This window comes from Podarcis tiliguerta, assembly GCF_965153285.1.
Source record: "Podarcis tiliguerta genome assembly, chromosome: 1".
Lineage (NCBI taxonomy): Eukaryota > Metazoa > Chordata > Lepidosauria > Squamata > Lacertidae > Podarcis > Podarcis tiliguerta.
In genome coordinates, this window is record NC_139534.1 from 14,609,551 (window position 1) to 14,634,681 (window position 25,131).

The 25,131-nt window shown below is 40.6% G+C and overlaps 1 protein-coding gene across 6 annotated transcripts in view; it reads right to left on the minus strand.

The window, feature by feature from the left end:
• Positions 1 to 15,513, minus strand: part of STAT4 (signal transducer and activator of transcription 4) — a 37,793-nt gene extending 22,280 nt beyond the window's left edge. Inside the window, exons 1-8 of one of the 6 annotated variants that reach the window (XM_083408391.1) lie at positions 15,499 to 15,513; positions 15,140 to 15,406; positions 11,213 to 11,341; positions 9,985 to 10,129; positions 5,891 to 5,989; positions 5,070 to 5,162; positions 4,136 to 4,214; positions 803 to 888 (exon numbers count right to left, since the gene is read on the minus strand). In XM_083408391.1, coding sequence (XP_083264517.1) covers positions 803 to 888; positions 4,136 to 4,214; positions 5,070 to 5,162; positions 5,891 to 5,989; positions 9,985 to 10,129; positions 11,213 to 11,340 — 630 coding nt within the window. In that variant the 5' untranslated portion in view covers position 11,341; positions 15,140 to 15,406; positions 15,499 to 15,513. The other 5 variants (XM_083408390.1, XM_083408392.1, XM_083408389.1 and 2 more) reach the window with 5 other exon arrangements.
• Between the last annotated feature and the right edge of the window lie 9,618 nt (positions 15,514 to 25,131).

The window sequence follows — 25,131 nt, forward strand, 5'->3', positions numbered from 1 at the left end:
TTCTCAGGTTGAAATCACTAGTTTTGCTGACATGTTCTCCAGCCGTCATGATAAGTTATATTTTAAAAATAATAATAATCCAGCTTTACTTCGATCGCCTGTCTTGCACTAGCTCACCTTGAAACTCACTATGCGGGAGCCTGCAAGGCATGAAATGATGGTACTCTATACTGCTTTAAAACACACCATTCAACAGGTGCTATCAACAGTGATTCATTAAGGGATGGAGGTTCCTTTACCACTGCCCCTTTTGTTCCGACACCAAACCTATTCCTTGTGGAAGAAGAGAACAGCCCTGCTTAAGAGAGAATTATTTTTGAACGTCATTCTAATAGTAGGATTGCATGCATGTGTCTCCTGACTCATCACTTTCTTCCACCCTAGTCTGTCTCGGAAGGCTGTTATAAGATGTTTGGATAGCCCCACGCATGCTACTCTGAGCTCTTTAGAGAAAGGGCAGGTCAGAAATGTAAGGGGAAATGCAAACTTAAGTCCTCTGACTTTCAAATATGTGGAACACCCTTCCGCAACCTTTGTGCCCTCCAATTGTTGCATTCCAAGTCCCATCATTCTCAGCTAACATAGCCAATGGTCAGGAATGGTGGGAGCTACAGTGCAAAACATCTGGGAGGCGGCGGACAGTACTCTCTCTGCAGTCATCAGACTCTCTCGAGCTCTTGGGAATTTCCTGCTGCTTAACCACATGAAGAACTCTGAAGCAAGCTGCCTCTACGTTTACATCAGCAGAATAGGGTGGCGTGCAAAAGAAAAACATACAAACGACGAAGACAATTTAGCAAACCTTTCTCTTGTAGTCTAAGGTATTGAGCATCTCCTGCAACAGCAGCATCTCTTGTTTCACAGCAACACTGTTTTTGTTGGTGTGTTCTAAAAGAAGATGCAAAATAGCATGTGTATGGCACAAGAAGAGTAAGCCTCTTAAACAGCATAGCCCAGCTAACACACCCACCCACACTGCTACAATCATGGTCTAGCCTTATGAGGAACAGCTATAGGTAGCTTCAGGCTGCAAGGAGGAGATAGGGAAGCTTCTGCCTCCATTTTATAATCTCTTAATGATGAAATTGCTGGAAAATTAAATACACATTTTTATCATTAATTTCATTTATTAATGACTTCCTATGAAGCATTACACACACACACACACACACTTTCAAATCCAGTACAGACACTGCTTAGGATAAAAATCTCCGCTTAGAAGGCTTCTTCAAATGGTTCAACAGGCACCAAAAAGACAACAGAGACATGCCTGCCTGATATTCAACAGGAAGCAGTTCCAAAGTGCAAGTACCACCACTCTAAAGACCCAGTTCTGACATTGTATGCAATGGCAGCGCACAGTGATCATTTGGGTATAGTACTTATATGTACATTATAAGCCCTATATGGTACATGCCAGCAAAATTAGTCATGACTGAGTCCAACTGAAAGCAATGGAATTTGTTGTAACTAAGTGCTGTTCCATTGTTTTCAACTGAACAGGCAGCATAATTTTGTACACTGTATTCACTGGGATTTACTTCCAGGTAAGAGTCAAAGCATTGCAGCCTCAGTTGTGACCACGTTTCGCAGGGTTAAGACTCCAGACATGAAGAGTACATGCAAGCTGCATTCTGACACACACCTGGGGATTCAGCAGGGAAGCTGTTACTTATGAGAGTTTGATGAAACCAGATATATGTTCACACATTTCCTTTATCATGTCTACAGTGACCCACAAAGGTGCCTGCTTATAGCGGTTAAATGTCAGGCAAAGTGATGCAGTAGTGATCCGTTTGTGGTCAGGATCATCGTCATCATTTGAGGGAAGAGTCAATACATTATTACTCAGAAGACAGTATGACATTAGTAATCGACTAGCAAGAAGAAATGGCTTTTATTTTATTTTATAAATTCTTTTTATTGAGATTCACTTAAATAACCAAAAGAAAAAACAAATCAACAATTTCAAAAAAATATCCATACATAGCACAAAAATAACATCCGTTATTATTCACACAGTTGGGCCTCCAAAAAAGGGAGAAAAAAGAGAGGAGGATTAATTACTTTAAATTCTAAGTTCTAAGTTCTATGCTCTTCAGCCACTTGCTGGCTTAATCCGATATTGGGCTGTATTGAGAAGAGATCCAGAGGTCCTAAAATCAGGTCCGATCTATCAAATGGAGAGGGGTATATGCCCCAGTAATCTTAAGTACACCCCTCTATGACTCAGTTCATGTATAATACAGTTGCAGAGAGTTCCAAGTCTCCAAACCTTTGAGAGTCCAGGGTATTCAGAATTTAATCCAATCGGTCAAAGAGAGGAGATAAGTGTTCAAATAAAAATATGTATATAGCCCTATAAGCTCAATTCATGTAGGATTCCAAGCAACTCGGAGAAAAGAAGTAAAGAAGAAGTCAAAAATCCAAGTTCTTTAAGGGGGGGAGGTTGGAGTCCAGAGTTGAGAAAAAAGGAACAAAAAATTATACTCTTGCTTAATCGATTGGCCAAACTGTAATATAGGGGGTTCAAGATTTAAAACAAAGAGGGTAATGAGTGGAGATTATTATTTAATGTTTGTTTTAAAGCCTTTGTGTTTTATTTCGTCTTTTCTCTTCTCCCCTCCTTCCCCCTTTATGCTTCCGTATTAGGGCTTAAGGCTTCAAAGTATTTCTCTCTTTGTGGCCACTCTGTTCAGCTCTTTCTCTTATTTTTTAATGTCTTCCCCAAAAAGAATACAAAGTCTCTAAAGGTCTTTTTCGTTACTTTTATATTATTTAGTTTCCTTTGCCTCGCTTAAAGGTTGCTGAGGACTTTCACTTTTCTGTTTCTACAGCGGGTGAATAATCACTTCCTTTCTTCACTCTTACGACTATGTATCCTGCGCCATTTTCACTCCAAAAAGCGCGTTGGGCTCCTCAATTAAATCCTTTTGCATCCAGATCTCACTTAGTGTATAGCCCAGATTTTTTAGCCAATAATTACTCCAAAGACACTAAGGGTTCTGTTCTTAAAGTTACGGAGGTTTGTCGCTTTTCCAGTGGGAGCTAGAGGCATCGCAACACGGGGTCCGCAGAGCTTACCATTCGCGTTTCTCAGTCCCGTCGCTCTCAAGTCATTTGAGAAAAAACCCGAAAAAACATCGGAACCACTCCAACACTGCTGGATAGCTTATCCCTCAAGGGTGTCCCCCTTGAGATTTTGGGGGTCGCAGTGCCTTTGCGTTGTCCCCAAGCCCCTGTGAGGCTCGGAAAAGCCCTTCAGCGGCTTCTCCGCGCTCCCTGCTGCTTGCAATCCAAACCGGAAGTCCAAGAAGAAATGGCTTTTAAAGAGCCTGTATCTCTTGAAACTGATCAAACTCATGCTTATAATACATAAACTTATCTGGCTTCCTGTATGGGTAATATTCTACAATTTGAAAGGAGGCTGGACTTTGGTGGAGAACATTGCTTATGGAACCATATGCAGAACAACACACTTATGTAATGCTACATATAATCGGGGCAGGCTTTGGGTCTTTCAGATTTCAGTGGCGCCCTGTGTGAGGCCAAAATTCTCCCCCTCCCAACCTCTTCCATTCTGTTCTGTGTATTCACTATATTATAGTTGCGATGCCCTGCAGCAGTGTCCAGTGAGGGGAGGGGCCTGGCTGCGCTACCTTAAATCCACCTTTGATGTGATAAAAAGGCATTCGCTTTACAAAGCAAACATCCATTTTCACCTACACCAATCTTCAGCTTTGTAAAGGATTTTATTAGAAGGAATTCACAGCTCCCTTTTGAACAGCCAATCACAGTTTTTGATCAAGGTGCTGAGGGTTGTTTTACAGCAGCAGATTTAAAGACCTTATTCTACCATAAGCAGAATAAAGTTTTAGGCTTGTTTCTCATAACCATAGGAGTTGTGACCACGACAATCATGAAGGGACTCTGCACTTCTGAATTTGCCACTAAACTCATTACTGCTATACAGTAGTTACATAGGTTGGGTGTTTTTGTTGTTGCAAATATGCCATTTGTTGAGTTTTGGGATGTAACACAAGGCAAACTTAGGCATTAACAACAATAAACACAACATTTTAAAAGTGTTAATAACCTTCAAATTAATATGGTTTACACACATGGAAAAGCTTACCTATGCTCTGTATTGTTTTATACCTCAAGTCAAACTCCTCCTGCAGATCTTCTAAATATTTGACATCTTGTTCTGTCATCTGCTTTTTTCAATTAAAATTAAAATGATTTAATGGCAAACAGATCCATATGAATTCCCTATAGTATTCCCTGTGAATCTCTTGCTGCTGCCTTGCTCGCAGAGCAACTGGGTATGCCCTAAATGGGCAAAGTGAGCTGAACTATTTTGTATCTTGTGCTTATTGCTAGTCATGTCCATTAACTTCAATCTACTCTGAGTACGACTAGCATTGGATACATTGGCAGCAACATTTTATCTTATTAATAACTCAGATCAGTCAATTAAAAATATATTTTATCAACTAAAAAAGGTGCCCACACTAATGAGACTGAGGATTTCATTTATCTCTTTCTACATTTATATCTATCTGCACACCCACACATAGAGATAGAGTGCTGTCTGGCAAGTCTGAAGAGACACGAGCCTACCTGAGAACCACATCATACTGCCTTGGTTTCCAGGGTTTAAGAAAAGCAAGATATAAGCAACAGAACAAGATGGTAGCATGTCAAAGAGCTAGAATAGACCACATGATGTCAGACAGGAGGTGGGGGGAATCACATTTTTGGAAGTTCCTTTATGTTACAAAATCCACACAGATAAAAAACCACCAGCATTACATGCAATGAGCTTTAGTAAAACTTTTTAGCCTTGATGTGCTAATTTTCTACTTGCATGCTGTATTTCTTAAATGGGGGAGCATTCAAAAGTGGTGTGCCTCAAATGTAGTGCAGCTCCATTCTACCACCTCATTCTGCTGCATGTGTAGGCTCAGCCTTGCTCTGTCTGTATAGCAAGTCCACAGAGATATATCTGCACCTTGAGGAAGATATGTTGGCATTTGGTACACATGTGGCAAACTGTAGTAACTTGCCTGTGCACTGTTCTTGACTGCAGACACCTTGTGTTCAACGTTTCTTTGCCTTTCCAAACCCAGGTTATTCTGTAGTGACTTTTCCAGAGGTCCCTAAAAAAAAAAAGAATTTTACAGATGAGTTCAGCAAAACGAGTTCTCTTGGCATAGAGACAAATTCAGTGACCAATAACTTTAAAAGAACTGATTTAGAACCTTATTTGTTAGCTTTCATGCCCCCCCCCCAAGTTACTTCTGATTTTAATGTTTTCATTCACATGAAATACCTTGCACAAGTCACTTTTGTGGGGAAACAATAACACACAAAGCATGGAGATCCACATCTGTTCATGAAACTGGCATGGGTGTACAAGTAATCTACTCCCTAATTTCTCACATATTTATGTCTGATTTGAGACCTACTTTCTCATCCAACATCACAGCGTCGCCATCATCATTAGGCCTAAAATCAAAGAGATTCTTAAAGTTCTATAGAGTTCAGTGGTGATTACTCCCATGTATACTAATGCAGCATAGGTTATTGCAAATTAAATGCAGGTGGGGGGAAAACTCCTCAGCAAGAGGAAGGGTAATAGTTCCTGTTGGGAGAACAGAAGTGCTACAAATACACGTGAATTGCCTTGTTTTGACCTGTGAAATACTGCAGGGTATATACAACTTGACAGCAATCTTGGATTTGATGGGCAAGGACTGCACCCAGTGGCCATGATCCAGCCCCGAATTATATGTGCTGAAACCCTTTAAAATCAGTGTTCCGAATCTGCAGTGGATTTAGGCCTCCTTAAAGACAAACGTATATATCAAATTAAAAGCAGAGTTACCTGTACCGGCATGCTGGCTGAAGCCAATATTCTTCTTTCTGCTCTTAAACAGTTTGAAACAACCACTGCTATATGCATAGGACTACTCTGGTATTTTCCCTGAGAACAAGAGACAAAATAGCCCAGAAAATAGCATCAGAAATAGCCCAGGCCTAGTCCATATAGATCAAGAAGCACTGCTTTGCTGACAATAGTTTTGCACCCACTATGACCCTTAAGGATTTTTTGGCACGAGTTTCAGGGTTACTTTGGGTCATAGATACTTCCACTCAGAGATGTGCCTGGTTATTTGAAATCAATTAACATATATGAAGCTTAATGTTACCGAGTAAGACTATTGGTCTAACTATCCCAGCACTGACTAGGAGTAGCCCTCGATATCTTGGACAAGGGTATTTTTAGCTCTGCTATCCAAGATACTGGAGATGCAGGAGGCTTGAACTAGGGCTGATATGAAAAGAATGCACTCTGCCACTGAGTTATGATCTCTTTTTAATACCCAGCTTTAAACTTCAAACCTTTCTGGGCGGTGTGTATGTTTATATCACATATTTAAAAAATAACAATAGTGGTTGCTTTCAGGGGGTTTTTATATACAAAAAACCCACCCTCCATTGCTTAATTTTAACCGAAGTTAGTCATGACTAAATTATTAAATCTTGTGCTCAAGCCACTTGATTTCAATTAGCTCCGATGCAGCTCAGGTTCTGCATAAGGAGAGCTGTTAATTTACTTTTTTTGACAGTTGCAGTACCTACGTTCCCTCTGCTTTATCTGCTGATAAGTATGTCAAACATGGACATTTATGTAATACAGTTGTACCTAGGAAGTCGAACAGAATCCGTTCCAGAACTCCGTTCGACTTCCAAAATGTCCAGAAACCAAAGTGCAGCTTCTTATTGGCTTCAGGAAGCTCCTGCAGCCAATTGGAAGCCGCCGAAGCCCCGTCGGACGTTAGGGTTCCAAAGAATGTTCACAAACCAGAACATTTACTTCCGGGTTTGCGGTGTTTGAGAGCTAAAACGCCTGAGTACCAAGGCATTCGGGATCCAAGGTACGACTGTACTGTTAAATATATACCTCTACATCTCGAAGATTATGTGTGCTCAGTATTAAATAGTTCAGAAGAACCCTTGGATCTGAATCACAAGTACTGATGCAGGTTAGAATTACAGCTCCATTGCAAAGAAATGGAATGGGGGAAATGGGGTTGGTCTTTACCCACCCTGCCTGTGTGAGTATGGTAGGGTGGCTACGGGATGCTAAGGATGAGGGTTGTTGAATTGGTGTTCTTAAGTGATCTTGAGTAGGGGCTTTAACTGCCAATAAAGTAGTTGTTCATTTAGCACCAGTTGTATGCATTGCTCAGCTTTTACTAGTGTGCACCTAACTTGGGGATAGTATGGTGCCATTTAGGGTTTAGTCTCAGGTGGCAAAATGGCTAGAGCCAGCCCAATCACTGTTTGAGGCTAAAATGCAAGGAGAGTTTTCTTGAGTTCAGGTAATCATTATTGGAAGCCACATCTATGTTGAGAATTCTAAATCTAGGTCAGCAAGAGGAAATGCATTACAAAACCTCACACAGAAATGTAGTATTAGTTTTAAGCCACATGTGTTGTTTCCCACCCCCCTCCACCCACTTCCTCAGAAGCGCTGGTGTACAGTTGCTGCCATGATGGTCTCAAAGAATTAAGAAACACCTATTAAATAAGGCAACAGGTTCCACTGGACCAACATCCAATAGACTTGTGCACAGAGTTCAAACTTCCAAGTCTCAAACAACACTTTCCACAATCTCCATTTGCTGCAGAATATTTCACACATAAAAATCTGGGATACATTTCAAGGTGTTATCACAATGTGGAATACAAATAAGATCTGCACTGGGCAACCTGACCACAAAGCTACACGTAACATGTAGTTATGTCTAATTTTCCACTCACTTTTTTGTTTTAAATGAAACATAGCCATTGGAGGCTGGACCTCTGAGGACAGATGGGGTTATTAACTCTAGCTCTTCCAGATACCCCCTCTTGCAGTTACTGCCCACCCCAGAAAAGGAAGAACAGAGGTTCTCATATATCTTCTCTCTCTCTCTCTCTCTCTCTCTCTCTCTCTCTCTCCCCCACACACACACACACACAGGCAAAACACTCTGGTGTGATATGAGAGTGGGATGGGAAATTTAGTATAGTATGGGCAAGTGGGAGAGAGGTGCTGAACCTTTCATCTGTATGTGCTTCCCATGCCACACTACCTCCTCCAAGCAGTTCCTTCCCTTTTGGGGCTCAATGTCACTTCCACTAGCACTATTCAGGCTTATGATCCCACCAGCTCAAAATTACCTTCATAATGACTTCTTAGCCTTTCTATTGACAGTTGCCTGTATGGAGATAGCCTGATGTTGGAAAAGTGGCATTGGGCTTAACATTGATTCTGGATACACCAGAGTATGGTCAATAGCACTGGCTGAGAAACTAACATGTCAGGTCAGAGGGGCAACGGGCAAATACAATCCCTATTCCTTTTATAACATATAGCAAAACTTTTATTGAATACATAAATTGTTCAACTGTGGCAGGAATCCACCCTACACATGGAAAAATGTGGCTTGATCTTTTAGAATACGTAATCAAATGAAACTTTATTACCAAAACAATGAGAAAAGTTTGTAATTTTTTCAGGACAAGTTATTTGTTCTTTACTGTTGTAACAACTGTTTTCTAAAAATGTATCGTCTGTACCATGAAAAAATAAATAAAAGCATAACAAATATATAATAGAAGTAACCCTAACAGGAAAAAATTACCCACTGAATCATGAGCAAATGCACAGGTGGGGCGGGGGGTGAGTCCAGCAACTCTCACAATCCCTCTGCTGTGTTTTAAATCCCACCCAATTTTGTAGGAGTTTGGCATGACTAGCCTTCTAACAACACATGAGATATGCTTTTATAATACCTACTTTGACCAATAGTGCCTGTGAATCCCCAGGACTTTCCTTTAACATGTAAACATTTGTTTTTACCGGGAGGGTTAAATATGGGGTTGCTTTCAAAGTAGCAAGTCACCCGTAAATACCCACCCATACTCAAGTGGTAAAGTCCTATGTCATGTCAGGAAAGGTTCATTTAAATTGGCTTTCGGGCCTATCCTTTTTCACACAATGTTACAGAAGCAATTGCTGTCTCAGGCATGAAAAATGTTTTTCTTCATTGCCAATATCTGTTTTTAAAGCCACTGCAGGCCAAGGCATTGTGCTTCCCCATTCCTGACCCACCAAGTGTACAGCATAGACTAATTTGGAAAGAAACAGGTCACAACTTTATTGAATACAGATGAGAGAGGTTTGGCTTGGGCATGGGGCAATCATTTACTTGCGGTCCATCTGCTGAAAGTGATGCCATAGGTCAATCTGGCAGCAGGGGTTCCTAAGACTTACATCAAATAGGAGGACCCCCAGAGGGATCACCGTCTGGGGGTGTGCGACCAGCCCCCGTCTGGGCCTAAGGACATAGGCAACTTCAAATGTTTGGTGTTGAAATATACTCAGAGTCGCAAAGTGATTTCATGCTCTTTATTCAGCTCATGGTGGTGAGGAGGAATGAATGAATGTCCCCTCAAAGTATCTGCTTTATATACATTATTTACACAATGGGCTGCACATGATTGGCTAATTCTGGAATTCTACTGTAAGCCAATCAGGTTGTGGATTCACTTATGCATCTCACATATCACATCTAGTTTATAGAAGGTACTGGGAACGTTCCTCTAATAAGCAACCTCCGTCCTGCATCAGCACCAACAACTAGAAACAAGGGATACACACTGCAATAGGAAATATTGGTCCCCCAGTTTGGTCACGTGGGTAAACAGGTAACTAAGAGCAGACTGAAGCCCCTGATTTTGGTGGACTGTAATGACCAAATACTTATAAGTGAATGCATTGCATTTATTTCCATAAATTGAGGCTGTGTGCAGATCTTCCTGGCTTGAAACCTAATAAAAATTATGGTAGTTCATTGCTCATGAAACAGACTGCTTCATGATTCCTCTTTAGCCTCAAGGTGTTGTGTGTGAAGGCAATAGACTCACCTGAAGAACTTTCCTGATTCTCTTTAGATTGTGTATCAAGAGGAGATTCTTCTCTTGGGAAACACGGTCAAAATGTTCGTCCAGCTTTATTAGTAAGTTCTGCAAGAGGATGGCTGCCATAGGTTCATTGTTATATGCAGATTCCCTGTGTAACGCAAAATTTATATGAATAAAACACATACATGAAAAACCGAAACAAAAAAGTAATGGTTAAAGCCTTCAAATTATTTGTTCAAGAAAAGTATTAGGCCCTAGAATGGGTGTCTGGAATCATCAGCTTCATGCATGTTCTTATTTGTTTTAAGACTGAAGTCCTAAGCATGTTCAGAGGAAAGTCCCATTAAACCCCAGTAAATATTTCAGTAGGCTGAAGAACTAGTATGTTCAACCATGGTTGGATAACATTACATGCAAAACTGGGCTACTGACTGCTTAGAAAAGGCTTGCTTACAAATTCAGATTGTTCCTATCATAATGCATCATCTTCCACAGGCTTAGCTCATAAAAAATAGAACTGCAAGGGTATGCCAGTATTTTGGAAAGAGCTAATACTATGCTAGGAAGATTATTGTTCCTTTCCTTTAAAAATATTACTATGTTTTCATGGGCAGCTTGTAAAACAACTAACAAAATGTATTTATTCCTATAGACCCTTTAATAGCAAAGGGAATAATTGTAATAGCTTTATGTAAGCAATATGTACAGCTACAGTATATTGTACGTTACTTAGAAATATGATTATTGTGTTAATGTACACATAGTATATATTGTATAGCATACATGTATCCTTCGTATCTTATCAATTTTTCATGTCCATTACACATCACACTTAATATTTGTTATTACAGTTACTGTTTCTTGATTTTGATAGTTTCTTAAGTTGCCACATTTGTTTTCTGTTTATTTCTGATCAATACTTTCATCAAAAATAAACAGAGAACAAATGTGGTAAGTGGCACAAAGCTGCTTTATATTAAAGGCAATATTTTATCAGAATAATAAAAAGTTCTGTATATATTCCTAAGGATAGGCTTTTTATTTGAATTTATATCTGCACACAGTAACAACTATGCACCCAATATCCTGCCTGTACATAAAAGTTTCCTAAAATTCAAGCTTTATAAGATATATATATATATATATATTTGCTTTCGTAGATTTTCACGGGTACAGTGAAATATATATATATATATATATATTAATGTAGACAAAGAACATTTGATCTTACCAGTCCTGGTTTTCAATCCATTGTGCTAGCAGATGTCGGACTTCCATGGGAAATTTGTCATCATAAATCTGGTCTATCTGCTCCAAGAATTTTGCTTCTAGCTGCTGGACTTGATTCCACTGAGACATACTACAAAGAATAATGCTTGTTTTGATGAGATATTAAACATTATCATGCAGGAGTGTATAAGAACATATACAGAACCCACCAAATTGGGCCAATGACCCATCTAGTACAGCATCCTATTCTCACAGTGGCCGCCCAGAAGCTTATGAGAAGACTTCAAGTAGGACTTTGAGTGCAAGAGAACTCTGCCCAACTTCAATTTCCATAAACTGGTACTAAGGCATATTCTCTTTGATAGTGGAGGTAGAATATATATGATACTCTTTCCTCCAGATTGCACTTGCTGCTTCAAGGTGAATAACCTTTTGCAAAATGATCACACATTTGTAGTATGCAGCCTGCACAAATTTTGCCCAGGTTTTACTTTTATTTTGAAAATAAACATTTTTCTTTTCAAATACTGAATTGCTTTTATTTTACATAATAATAAACATGCATAGGATGTATAATATATTTGACATGTTCGAAATCAGAACTATTCAGGATTTATAGTTGTCAGAATACTGTATACTGTTTTACCATTCACTTTGTGTTGTTTGGGAGATGCATTTTGATAGATCTCCTTGATATTCGGTGGCCTTTCAATGATGGTTGCTTGTTTTCACACTATGAGTGTGATGGGTGTAACTTACGTTGTGTTGTCGTTTCCAAAGAAGAGTAACAAATTCCTTTACATCTACTCAATCACTCTTCAGTAACTACAGCTGGACAATGTTATGAACAGTGCTTTTAAAATAACTTTATTTATTCTTAGATGTTTGAGAAGCAGAAAGTATTACCTTCTGTGTGGGCTGGGAACACAAACTTTGAGGGATATTCAACTTTGAAAGGCACAGCAGAGTTTATGTATTTATTTATAGATTTGGGAAACTAGTAGGTATTTGACTCTTATCACCAAACAAGATGTAAAAGTCTACTTATGCAAAGAAACAAATAAATGAAGATGAATGCCCCACAATACCAACCAAGTATTAAAATTGAGTCTGGGCATAGAGGGTTTTTGCAAAGGAAATATGATTCTACAGCTTCTTGTTTCAATTCTTCTTTGGAAAAAAATATATATATTTGAGCAACTCAGTGTTGCGCTACTCCCAGGTTAAGTGCCCCTCATCTACACTGGAAAATACAGGTATAGCACATTTACAAATGAGTCAGTTGCCTTTGACAATGATGAATAATAAACCCCCACCCCTGGCAAATGCTGACTTGTTTGTTTTCTGTTAAACCCAGGCAATGGAAAAACACAAGCAATGTCTATGTCATCAAAAACCATTTGGTTTCAAAAGAGGAAACTTGCTCCCAATGAGGAGAGTGGTGAAAAGAAAGTTGAAAAACAAAGTCAAGAGGACCAAATCACTCCAAATGCTTGGGAGATATTTAAAAACACAATAATAGAAACTAGAGTTTCGACTAGTCAACTGGAGCTTATATTGGAGATGGGACACGGGTGGCGCTGTAGTCTAAATCACTGAGCCTCTTGGGCTTGCCGATTGGAAGGTTGGCGGTTCGAATCCCCGTGACGGGGTGAGTACCCGTTGCTCTGCTCCAGCTCCTGCCAATCTAGCAGTTTGAAAGCACGCCAGTGCAAGTAGATAAATAGGTACTGCTGTGGCGGGAAGATAAATGGCGTTTCTGTGCACTGTGGTTTCTGTCACGGTGTTGCATTGCGCCATAAACAGTTTAGTCATACTGGCCACATGACTCAGAAAGCTGTCTGTGGACAAATGCCGGCTCCCTTGGCCTGAAGTGAGAAGAGTGCCGCACCCCATAGTAGCCTTTTACTGGACTTAACTGTACAGTCATACCTCGGGTTACAGATGCTTCAGGTTGCGTTTTTTTGGGTTATGGATGCGCCGAAACCGGAAGTACCGGACCTGGTTACTTCCGGGATTTGGTGGCCGCGCATGCGCAGAAGCACTAAAATCGCACTTTGCACATGCGCAGAAGTGCCGAATTGCAACCCACGCGTGCGCAGACACGCCGCTGCATGTTGCGAACGTGCATCCTGCACGGATCCTACACGCAACCCGAGTGTCCACTGTATAGGGGTCCTTTACCTTTCTATATATATTGCAGATGCTTCATGAGAGCAAAAAGATGCCAGCATAGTGCAAGCAGACAGTAAGCGATGCTAAAAAAGAATTTGAGGAGCAAATACTCTCTAATTTTTTTCCTTGGTTTTATGTATTTTCCTTTTCTTTTGTATTTTCTTTTGTTGTAAATATGTATGTTTTCTAATTTGTACTTAATAAAAATATTTTTTTAAAAGAATTTGAGGAGCACGTTGCTGATGACATTAGGTTTTTTAAATATATTAGTAGTAGAAACCATCTAGGCAGGCGTTTCGATGACAAAGGAATCAAAGGTGTGCTAAAGGAGGATAAGGAGTTTGTGGAGAAAGTGAATTCTTTGCAACTCTCTTTAGAAAAGAATATGTAGGGCAGAAAGGGAATCTGAGGATTATGTTCCTGCCCCGATTGACAAAATAAATAATGAGAAATCACCCAATCTGGATGGCAACCACGCAACAGTTTTCAAAGTTGTGGAATTGCTTATATTTTAGCAAAATATGTAACCTGTTCTTCAGATCTGCCTCCATACATGAGGACTGGAAAGGAGCCAATGTAACAACTTAAAAACAAAAACGTAACCAATGGGGGATCCTGGAAATTACAAGCCAGTTATCTTAATATCTTGCTGGGATGGGGAAACTGGTGGAAAGTCTTGTTAAGGATAAAATTATCAAGCATATACAAGCTTGCTGAAGCACAGCTTCTGCAAGGGCAAGCCCTGTTCACAAACTTAGGTGAGTTATTGGAAAGTGTCAACAAGTCTGCAGATAGAGGTGATATCCTGTTGATATATATTTTGGACTTTCGACGGTGGAGGAAGATTGGAGGAAGTTTAAAGACTATTTACAGAAACATTATAAGATAAAGAACGTGTGAGGACATCAGATTGAATTTAAAAGAATATTAGCATAAAAATTTAACGATTAAGAAAGACTAATGTTTTAAGACATATGGAAATGTAACTATGTTAAGATATTAAGTCAATTTGAACCGAAGATATGCCAGAGGGAAAGAATTTACTGTCAGATCATAAGATCTAGAATATAGAGTGGGAAGGTTTGGGGAAGTCGCAGACCCAGGTTAATGTTAAATAATGTAAAGACACAATGATTGTTTTTAACTTTTTCTTTTATTTTTCCTAGTATATTGTATTTTATAATGTTTGTATGTGTTGTTTTTATTTTCTTTTGTGTATTTGTCTGTCTGTATTGTCTGTTTACTGACTGTTAAAATAAAAAATATCATTTAAAAAAAAAAAGATATATATTTTGGACTTTCTAAAAGCTTCTGACAAGGTACCTCATACAAGTAAGCTTAGAGGTAATGGAATAAGAGGCAAGGTCCTCTTGTGGATTGGTTAAGTAGAAGGAAGCAGAGGGTAGGAATAAAAGGGACAGTTTTCCAGCTTACTTGGGACAGCCTCCCTCCCAAATACTTTCCTCAAGTCGGTCACCCGTAGCTACAATTCCCACCTTCACACGAACTACAGTTCTCTGGAGGCGGGTGAGGAGTGTGGGGGGAGAAATAACACGCTTTAACGGTGTTAAAGTTAAATAATAAAACGTGGCGAGGCTGGGGGGCCCACGTGCCGCTCCGCCTCAGACAAACTGAATAGGAGAAAAAGCGAAGTTCTGAGGTGAATTTTGCCGCCCGCTTCTCGGCGTCTTCCCGCCTTTCCTCTCTCGGCTCCCCCTCCCCCTTTTCTTCCCCGCGCGCCTTCTTGACTCACCTGCCTGAGGGGCTGCAGAAGCCGAGAGATGAGGGGCTTCGGCGCCTGGCGATAGAGAGAGAAGGGGCATCCACGGGGTGGCTGGGCGGGCTCTCCGGGCTCCTGGGCGTCAGGGGAGCGGACGCGACGGGGTGTGTGGTGTGTGTTTGTGTAAAAGAAGTAAAAAATGCGGTCGGAAAAACGGGGAGTTCCCTGTCAGCCGCGGAGCCTCTGCTGAGGCCGAAGTGTTCTCGGCTGAGGATGAGCTTCTCTTCAGTCTCTCTCTCTCTCTCTTTTCTCCTTCCGCTCTGTTCTCTGTCTCAGAATATTCAGCCACAGAATACCATTATTATTATTATTATTATTATTATTATTATTACCTCTCTTTTCTCCTTCCGTTTTGTTCTCTGTCACAGAATATTCAGCTATAGAATATTATTATTATCTCTCTTTTCTCCTTTCTGCTCTGTTCTCTGTCATAGAATATTCAGCCATAGAATACCATTATTATTATTATGTTGTTGTTGTTGTTGTTTCTCTTCAGCCTCTCTTTCTCATTTCTCCTTTCCACTCTGTTCTCTGTCAAAGAATATTCAGCCACAGAATACCATTATTACTATTATTATTATTATTATTATTATTATTATTATTATCATCTCTCTTTTCTCCTTCCGTTTTGTTCTCTGTCACAGAATATTCAGCCATAGAATACTACTACTACTACTACTACTATTATTATTATCTCTCTTTTCTTCTTTCTGCTCTGTTCTCTGTCATAGAATATTCAGCCATAGAATACCATTATTATTATTATTATGTTGTTGTTGTTGTTGTTGTTGTTGTTTCTCTTCAGCCTCTCTTTCTCTTTCCTCCTTTCCACTCTGTTCTCTGTCAAAGAATATTCAGCCACAGAATACCATTATTATTATTACTATTATTATTATTTGGATTCATATACCGCCCTATGCCCAGAGGTCTCAGGGCAGTTCACAGAACGTAAAACCCAAATAGAAAACCACAAAAACCACGTAATCAAAATAAAACAACAACCCAATCACCCCCACCCTTCAAAAAGCACATTAATATATTTGTGCCCCGCCATTACCCCTGACGGGCATGGGGGGGGGGGAGGGAGGCAGCTGTCCCTCCAAATCAATAAAAACCAATAAAAAAAAATACTAAACACAGGTTTTGCCTCCCTCACGCAGACATTATAATTAATTAATTAAATTGGTTTACCGCCCTATACCTGGAGGTCTCAGGGTAGTTCACAGAACACAAAATCAATATATAAAACCACAAAATAAAAATAAAAAACAACCACCACCCAGTAACCCCCCCAAAAAAACACCAGATTATTTTATTTGTGCCCTGCCATTTCCCCTGAAAGGGGCATGGGGGGGCAGCTGCCCCTCCAAATCAATAAAAAAACCTAACGGAGCTTTTGCCCCTCCTAACATTATAATCAATCAATTAATTAAATTGGTCTACCGTCCTATACCTGCAGGTCTCAGGGCGGTTCGCAGGATAAAAGCACAATACAGAAACCACAAAATAAAACCCCAAACAACCCAGTAACCCTCCCCCACATTTTAAAAGGACATTGGATGACAACCAGTCAAAGAGCACCACTCCAATTCCTGAAGAACAAATAATAATTATTATTATAATTTTTATTTATACCCCGCCTTCCCCAGCCAAGGCCGGGCTCAGGGCGGCTAACAAGCAATAATAAAAACAAGTTGAATGAATACAACTTAAAAACAAAATTAAAATACAACATTAAAATATTGAAACATTAAAATATTAAAATGTAGCCTCATCGCAGGAGGACAAAGGAAAAGAAAGAAAGAGAGGGAGGGAGGGAGGGAATCAAACTGGCTCCAAGCCAAAGGCCAGGCGGAACAACTCTGTCTTACAGGCCCTGCGGAAAGAAATCAGATCCTGCAGGGCCCTGGTCTCATGAGACAGAGCATTCCACCAGGCCGGAGCCAGAGTTGAAAAGGCCCTGCCTCTGGTTGAAGCCAATCTAACTTCCTTAGGGCCCGGGACCACTAGGGTGTTGCTATTTATGGACCTTGAGGCTCTCCGTGGGGCATAATGGGAGAGGCGGTCTCGTAGGTACGAGGGTCCTAGGCCATGAAGGGCTTTAAAGGTCAAAGGCAGCACCTTAAATCTGACCCTGTACTCCACCGGGAGCCAGTGCAGCTTGAAAAGCACTGGATGAATATGCTCCCATGGCAGAGACCCCGTGAGGAGCCGCGCTGCAGCATTCTGCACTCGCTGGAGTTTCTGGGACAGCTTCAAGGGCAGCCCCGCATAGAGCGAATTACAGTAGTCAAGCCTGGAGGTGACCGTTGCATGGATCACTGAAATCACAAAGATCACAAAGAAAGTGGCATGGAGAAAGCGCTCTCAAAAATGTATACGGAATGCTCTCGAACCCTGTATTCATGAGGGTTACGTAAAATGCTTAATGTGTAGAATGCTGTTGAGTGTTGAAATTACTTTACATTCATTACCTAGCTGCAATCCTTACAACAGCCCCATATTATTCTCCCCTCTATTGCAGACAGGGTGGGAAGCCTGTGGCTTGCTTAAGGCCCCCTAGTGATTTCATGGCAAACTCATTTGACCAGAGGCTTTTGTGGAAATAGCTTAGCCACTATGCGACACCAGCTCTGATCAGAAATCGCATAGACTGCATATTTCCACAACACAATGTGGTGCAATTCCAGGAAGGGTGCCAGGCAAAGGCAGATATTTTTCTTCCAAAGATACATGTGGGTATGCAGACTGGAGAGAAACGTGTTGAATTATCCATAAAGGGGATGCTATCCAGTAAAGTCACCCAACCTTGATAAATCAGCTTTGCAGATAAGTCCATAAAAGTAACAACAACAAAAAATGTTTTCTAGCTTGCCAGACCACAGAAACTTACGTTAATCATCTGTGGGACATTGACAGCCTAAAAAAAGGGTGGGGAAATTTGGAGAAAGAGCGAGAGAGAGAATGAACTGGCTTTGTTGTTTCTATACTGTAGGTTTTCTGCCTGGTTGCTTGGAGGCAATTCTTACTGTGCCACAGATGACTAGGTAAGGGGCACTTTCAAAGGCTTGTCAACACATGTGATCTTGATAGTAAAAGTTGTGTTCGACACAGAGATGCAGGGTCAATCCAAAATGCTGCAGTGGAAAAGGGTCACAGGGGTCAGCAAACTTTTTCAGCTGGGGGCTGGTTCACCGTCCCTCAGACCTTGTGGGGGGCCGGACTATATTATTTTGGGGGGGGGGTGAACGAATTCCTGTGCCCCACAAATAACCCAGAGATGCATTTTACATAAAAGCACACATTCTACTCATGTAAAAACACACTGATTCCCAGACCGTCTGTGGGCCGGATTTAGAAGGTGTTTGGGCTGGATCCAGCCCCCGGGCCTTAGTTTGCCTACCCATGGACTACAGCATGATGCTAGCTGCAAATTTACAAGCATGGCTGTGACCAGAGCCGGTCCAAGACATTTTGGCACGGGCAAACCACAAAATGGCTCCTCCGTTGCCATCAGGGAAGAAGGGGTAAATGAAGATCTACATCAGGATCTGCTGCCCCTATGGATCCTGTCACCTGAGGCAGTCACCTCACCTTGCTTCATGTGTGGGCTGGCCCTGGCTATGACTGTAGGAATTATAGGAACCTTCTTATCGCTTCAGCCATCTTGACACATCCCTCTCAGACCTAAAGTTGAGCCACACAGAGAATCATAGAACTATAGAATCATGTGTTTTTGTTTTTATTTTAAATAATTTTTATTAAATTTTCCATTTTAACAATTCAATCCAATCACATTAAATATTCGAAATTATACAAATACATATCATATAGTCCAAATATTCTGCCAAATTATAAACTTTTATTGGGGCTTCCCATGCTTCAAGTTCAGTGGGGTTCTGATCATCTTATATCTCTACTGCCTTGAGTTTCCAATAATTACTTTAATTCTTCCTGTTATTGTTGCCTTTCTTACAGAATCATTTAATTGTAGAGTTGGAAGGGACCTCAAGGGTAATCTAGTTCACCCCCCCCCCCCGTTGCTATAATATTACCAAGGTTGTGACAGCAGTGGTTCTGTTGTCTGTGGTGTTTGTCTTTATTCAATCAAATATCAAGTGGTTGAACGATATCCTCTGCTGGCTGTCTAGTACATGATCAGCTCTATACAGGATTCTGAAGCCTCTTATCATGTACATCATGTACATCATGATCCTGACATCTAATATCACTTCAAAACCTTTCCTGGGACTTTTGTGCCGCAAACTCCGAATTTTGTGCTGCTGTCCATGAGCGTGTATTGATGTATCCAATCAAAGTTCCTGGTTTATACCTCCAACAAACCATGATTGCCACATTCCCTCCAAACCAACAGCAAAGTATTGTGCATTTTATTATTGTTGCAACAAACTAATGTGGCTACTTTTCTGGACTGCTTATCTAGATAAATGAATGTCATATCTTACTATATATCATGCATAAATATTAGGAACTTAAAGCAAACAAAGCTATGGCCCAAAGGTCAATAGAATACACAGTTATTAACAAATAGTCATATGTAGGTTCACAACAATAAGATACAAAAACAGTATGTGGTTCCATATCTAAAATTTCAGGCTGCAGACAAAATATTTTCCAATAATAACTGTACCACTGAAATGAAATAAAAAGATATGCTTGCACAAAAGAATGGCAACCCGTTGATGATAACTGCGCCACCCAGATGTTCTTTGGGAAAAACGAAAGTTGAGTTTAAGCTTATAAAGGCTTTTTCAGTGGTGTATACAAAAAAATGTTTGCATCAGTCTAATGTGATTTTAGTGATATTTAAATTAAATGTTTTATCGTTGTCATTATTTATGTATCACCCTGGGATCCTTCTGGGTTATGGGCAGTTTATAAATGTAAATAATAATTTCACATTAATAAAACAAATTGACATGAAGTGTGTATTCAAATGGCTATTTTGTGACCAGATGTGCACATTTTAAATATGAATTTTATATACAGTCGTACCTAAACCCAGAAGTGAGTGTTTCGGTTTGCGAACGTTATTTGGAACCCGAACATCCAACGTGGCTTCTGCGGCTTCTGTTTGGCTGTAGGAGCTTCCTGCAGTCAGTCAGAAGCTGCGCTTTGGTTTCTGAACGTTTTGGAAGTCAAACAGACTTCTGGAATGGGTAATGTTTGACTTCCAAGGTACGACTGTGTGTATGTATATATATCTCTCAAATTAATGTAGAAAAGAATTTGAATGGACTTATTAATGAGCATATAACACTGGCTAGAAATAAAATATCCACCCACCTCTACTACTGATTGATTAAACACCGCCCCCCCACCTGTTCAAATTGAGATTGCTGTGAATACAAACTACCAGCAGAGGTCTCATAGCACCATTATTCCACACTGACGCCAATGGCATTCTTAAGGACTGCACCATTTCAGACTGAAAGACAGTTGAAACTGCTTTGTGAACGCTGTGTTGTTTAAAGAATTAAAAAATCCCTGTGAGTGGAAAAGTAACATGTCAATGAGAAATATGCTAGCCCTTTTATTACAGGTTTACAGTTGTGTGGAAAAGGCTTTTTGTCGTTGAATATATATCTACGGCGAAGCATTAGAAACTGCTATCCCCCCAACCTCCACCTTTGGTCTAAATTAGCAGGTTCATTCTACTCTCTCAGAACTGCGCCATCTCCCACTTCTGGTGCCTGCATACATCAGTCCTTGCATTGCCCAAAGTAGTGCAGGTGCCGCTTCCCTCAGGTGTTGCTGTGCTAACATGTGAAAGCTTGGCAACATCTGGTGCATGGTTACAACTGTGGTGGTGCTTGCCATTCATTTTAAGCGATCCAATGGGAAAGGCCCACATTCTTGCTCTTTGCCATGAGCTGCTGCACTTGTGCTACTGTGGTGAGATGGGATGAAGTGAAAGAAAGGCTGCTCGCTTGTCACTTCAGCAACATATATAGACTCTGATAGCCAATGTGAAATGCTTCGCCTGCTGATTTTCTGCTCATTTTCTGCACAGGTGTTTAAGGTACAGAAGCCTTCAAGGAAAAGAAAGCTGACAGCCCCAGATCAAGGCTTCTGAAGCTGATGAAGTCAGTGATGGCAGCACACCCTTTAAATTAATTGACTACTTGCTTAATCACTCACCTGGCTGATATTATGAAATGTCTTAACACTATCTATACTCAGGCATGTAAGCTCTGTTTGTCTTCACGTCTTCACCTTGGGTTTCACAAGATATCGCTTGAGGAGCTTTTAGTAGCCGTCGTGTTTGCTCTCGAGCCTTCCTGTGATACTGCAATTCACCTTTGCTCATATTCAAATGGGAATGACGTAAAAGGGTTTCATTGAAGTCAGCAACTTCAATGATTACTTCATTTTCCCAGCTGTCATTGCTGGCCTGTTGAATAATTTTGTAACACAGAGATCTCAACAAAAGAAGCAGCAGCAGGAGCAATTTTGCATCTCTTGCTGCTTGCAACTCTGGAGGGGCAGCAACATTGGAATTAACTATGTGGTTTAAGCTCCTAGATTGCCAGTTGGTGCCCCTGGCGAGCTTTTAAGCTGCTTGCCCAGGACTTCCTATCAATAGGGCAGGTGTGCAGTGTTAAGACTCTGGACTTAATGGTCTTCTTGTTGGTGGGGATTCATGGACTTTTTCAGGGTCCTGTGCTAATGGCATCAAGGTCTCCTCCCAGTAAAGGTAGCAGAATTTGTGCTGGACCTTTCATTTTGAAAAGATCAAAATGACAGTAGGCATCGTCTCTGTAACAGAGCAATCCAAAAGCATGACCCGGAAACATTGCACATTGCTTATGCCACATAGCTGGTAGCACTGCACTCAGAAGCACATGCCCCAGCCTGCCGCAGTATCACTCAGCTGTGATTCATATGAGATTCAGGATGAGGGGCACATCCAAGTGCTAACAGCAATCTTGTCTTTGTGATGTCACGCCTTTCCCAAGTTTAAATTGCCTACCAATTTCCTCTACTGTAATCTTGCAAAATTGTTTTAAATAGAGCTCTTGATCATGCTAAGTTTAACTGAATCCCCTGACTTCATTCCCCCACATGGAGGTAGATTTTAATCTCCAAACTGCATTTTAATTGAAGAGGTGTTGTATTCTGTTAGACTCAGATCTATCAATTTCATTGGGTGAACCCAACCTCTAGTACTATGACAGAGGGGGTGGGGGAAAGCTTTGCTCTATGCACTCTTGGAGTAGCATTTATATTTTATATCCCCTATTTTATATCATTTATATCCCTTCCGGTCTTCTTCCGTCCTTGAAACTTCACCCTCTATTCATATGGAAAGTGTTCCAACTCCTTGATCATTTTTATTGTCTTTTTCTGCACCTTTGTCAGCAGCAAGTTTTATATCTTATTTAAGGCCTCAGTGATGCTGGAGGAAGGCAAAGATGTCTGGAACTTGATCCCGTCAATGAATCATCCGTGGGGAAGCCAATCTACCTCAGAAGAGGCCATTTCCATCTGAGGTGGGTGTGTTGTGTATGAGTCTGTATGAAGTAAATGCTGAAAAGCAAAGTCTCTCTCTCTCTCATGAACTGACAACCAGACAATATTCATCCTGCCAGCACCCTCTGCAACAGCGAAGCAAATGTTCTTGGATCGTTTGCTAACATTACAGCCAGCTAGTTAATCAGGTGTAACATGAAGCTTTGACATGATTTACAACATGCTGGTAGCTTGTACTGTAACTGCTTTGTACTGCTGTATGTATTGTATAATAGTGTTAAGCTGTCCTTGGACAAGGCTTCATTGTAAACATGCTATCTAGCTCAACTGGGATATCCTGTAAAAATATTATAATAAAAACAGATTCTGACATCACTGTAAAGAGCCAGTGTTCCCTCTGCCCAGGACTCAAAAAAATACACTCAGCTACTGTCTGTAAAGAACATTAAATACAGTCATTTAACCCTGATAGCACTGAGCTGGTTGCCTTCTCAGAAAAATTAACTTCCAATTGGTTGGACCTTCAGCCCCCCCATCCACCACTGGATAGTTCTCTGGGACAATGCTGAACTTCCACCAATCAAATCTGAATGTTCCAGTCACTTCAAATCTCTAGAAAGGCCCTTAGCTGCACAATACAAGCGCCAATGTTGGCAAATGTACCAGAGTGTCAGAAAGAATAATGGCGAGGAAGTTAGCATTCCATGGGCTAAAAGTACATTGTGGAAGCAAAGCAAGACATTGTTTCAAAGTTATTAATTCACCAAGGAAGGTTGTTCCACTTCCCCAACAGTTTAATCTTCTCATAATTACATTGCTCCTTCGAATGACTTTCTGGCTAAAACTCAAATAGCCACCTTGGCCAAGGATCGGGAAATCCAGTGTCAATAAAGTCATATATTTCCTTTATTAGGATAGAGTGGCTGAATTCCTTAAATTCTAGCCCCTACATCCCATCATGTTATATCCCATTTCTGCCCCATTCATACCTCATAACAACTTGGAATGACAAGGCACTGCTGTATCTGTCTGTAGTAACTGTTTCCAATGCAGCTTCATCAGCCTGATGCATTGTGATGTTGTTGTAGGTCAGCTCAACATGCCAACGCTTGTTGCAGTGGATCACGAGATTGCATTTGTGTGGTGAGTTTGTATGAAATTCTAAGTATTCATTGGCAGTCACATAGAATCATGTTGAAAGGGACCCTGAGGGTCTGTGTTTCATTTTGGGCAATGAGGAACAGCAGAGACTGGTGTCTTTATGATATATAACCTAAGCCTAGGATGGAGGGATCCATAGCATTTATACCTCAAGAGGTTCTGCCTTTCTCAATAAGAGTAGCATTGGATTCAAACAGACCCTATCCATGGCTCTCTGATTCTCTCTCTCCAGCCCGTTACTTCCTTCTCTGTTGCATAACTCATAACACTCAGCTATTCTAAAACCCATGGCTTCCCTTTGTCTGTAGAGTGAAAGGGGCCTCACCTATTTGTAGCCTCACACTGAATTCCTTTGATGCTTTGTGTTCTAATGGCTCAGTTACCTCATGCAGGACGCCAGCCTAACTTAATTAGTTCTTAACACAGGCTTCCTCAACCTCGGCCCTCCAGATGTTTTGAGACTACAGTTCCCATCATCCCTGACCACTGGTCCTGCTAGCTAGGGATCATGGGAGTTGTAGGCCAAAACATCTGGAGGGCCAAGGTTGAGGAAGCCTGTCTTAACACATGCCAACTTCCTGGGATTCAGAAGTGTCTAATACACGTTAAGATGTATTAAGCTAGTTTTAGAATTTAATTAAGGCTGGTGTGTTAAAACGGGTTGTTAGACCCATGTGTTAAGATACATGGGTCTAACAACCAATTTTAACACACCAGCCTTAATTAAATTCTAAAACTAGCTTACTCTGAAATTTAGGGTGTCTTGCACAGGATTTTTGCTGCAAAACAACTGCAACAGTTTGGCACTGGTTTGGAGGGGATCCCTAATTATTCATAGTTAATGTTAGGTAAGAACTCGATGTTTGAAGTATCAGCTGCTCAGTTTGTGGGGAGCTTCAAACCAAATACTTCAAACCATCTAATAGGTATGTATGGTTCCATAATCATAGGTTAATATTTTGTTAACATCAAAAGTCAAGGCTAGGGTGGGAGTGAACACACACACACACACACACACACACACACACACACCTGACTTCTAAAGTTGGTAGGATGCACTCATCGCCTTCTTCAACTCCCATAATTATGTTATGTGGTTTGTCCACCCACGCTTTGGTAGGCTTTCAACCTTTGTGCAATACAAACTTTTCCACATCATGGTGGAAAGTTATAGAGTTCAAGTTATAGAGTTCAATTAGAGTAGACTAACTGCTTGGTCTTAAACATATCTATTTAAATGTAACTCTCACTGATGTCAATGAGGCTTCCTTCCATGTAAATAGTATTACAAAAGTTGGGTGCCATCCTAT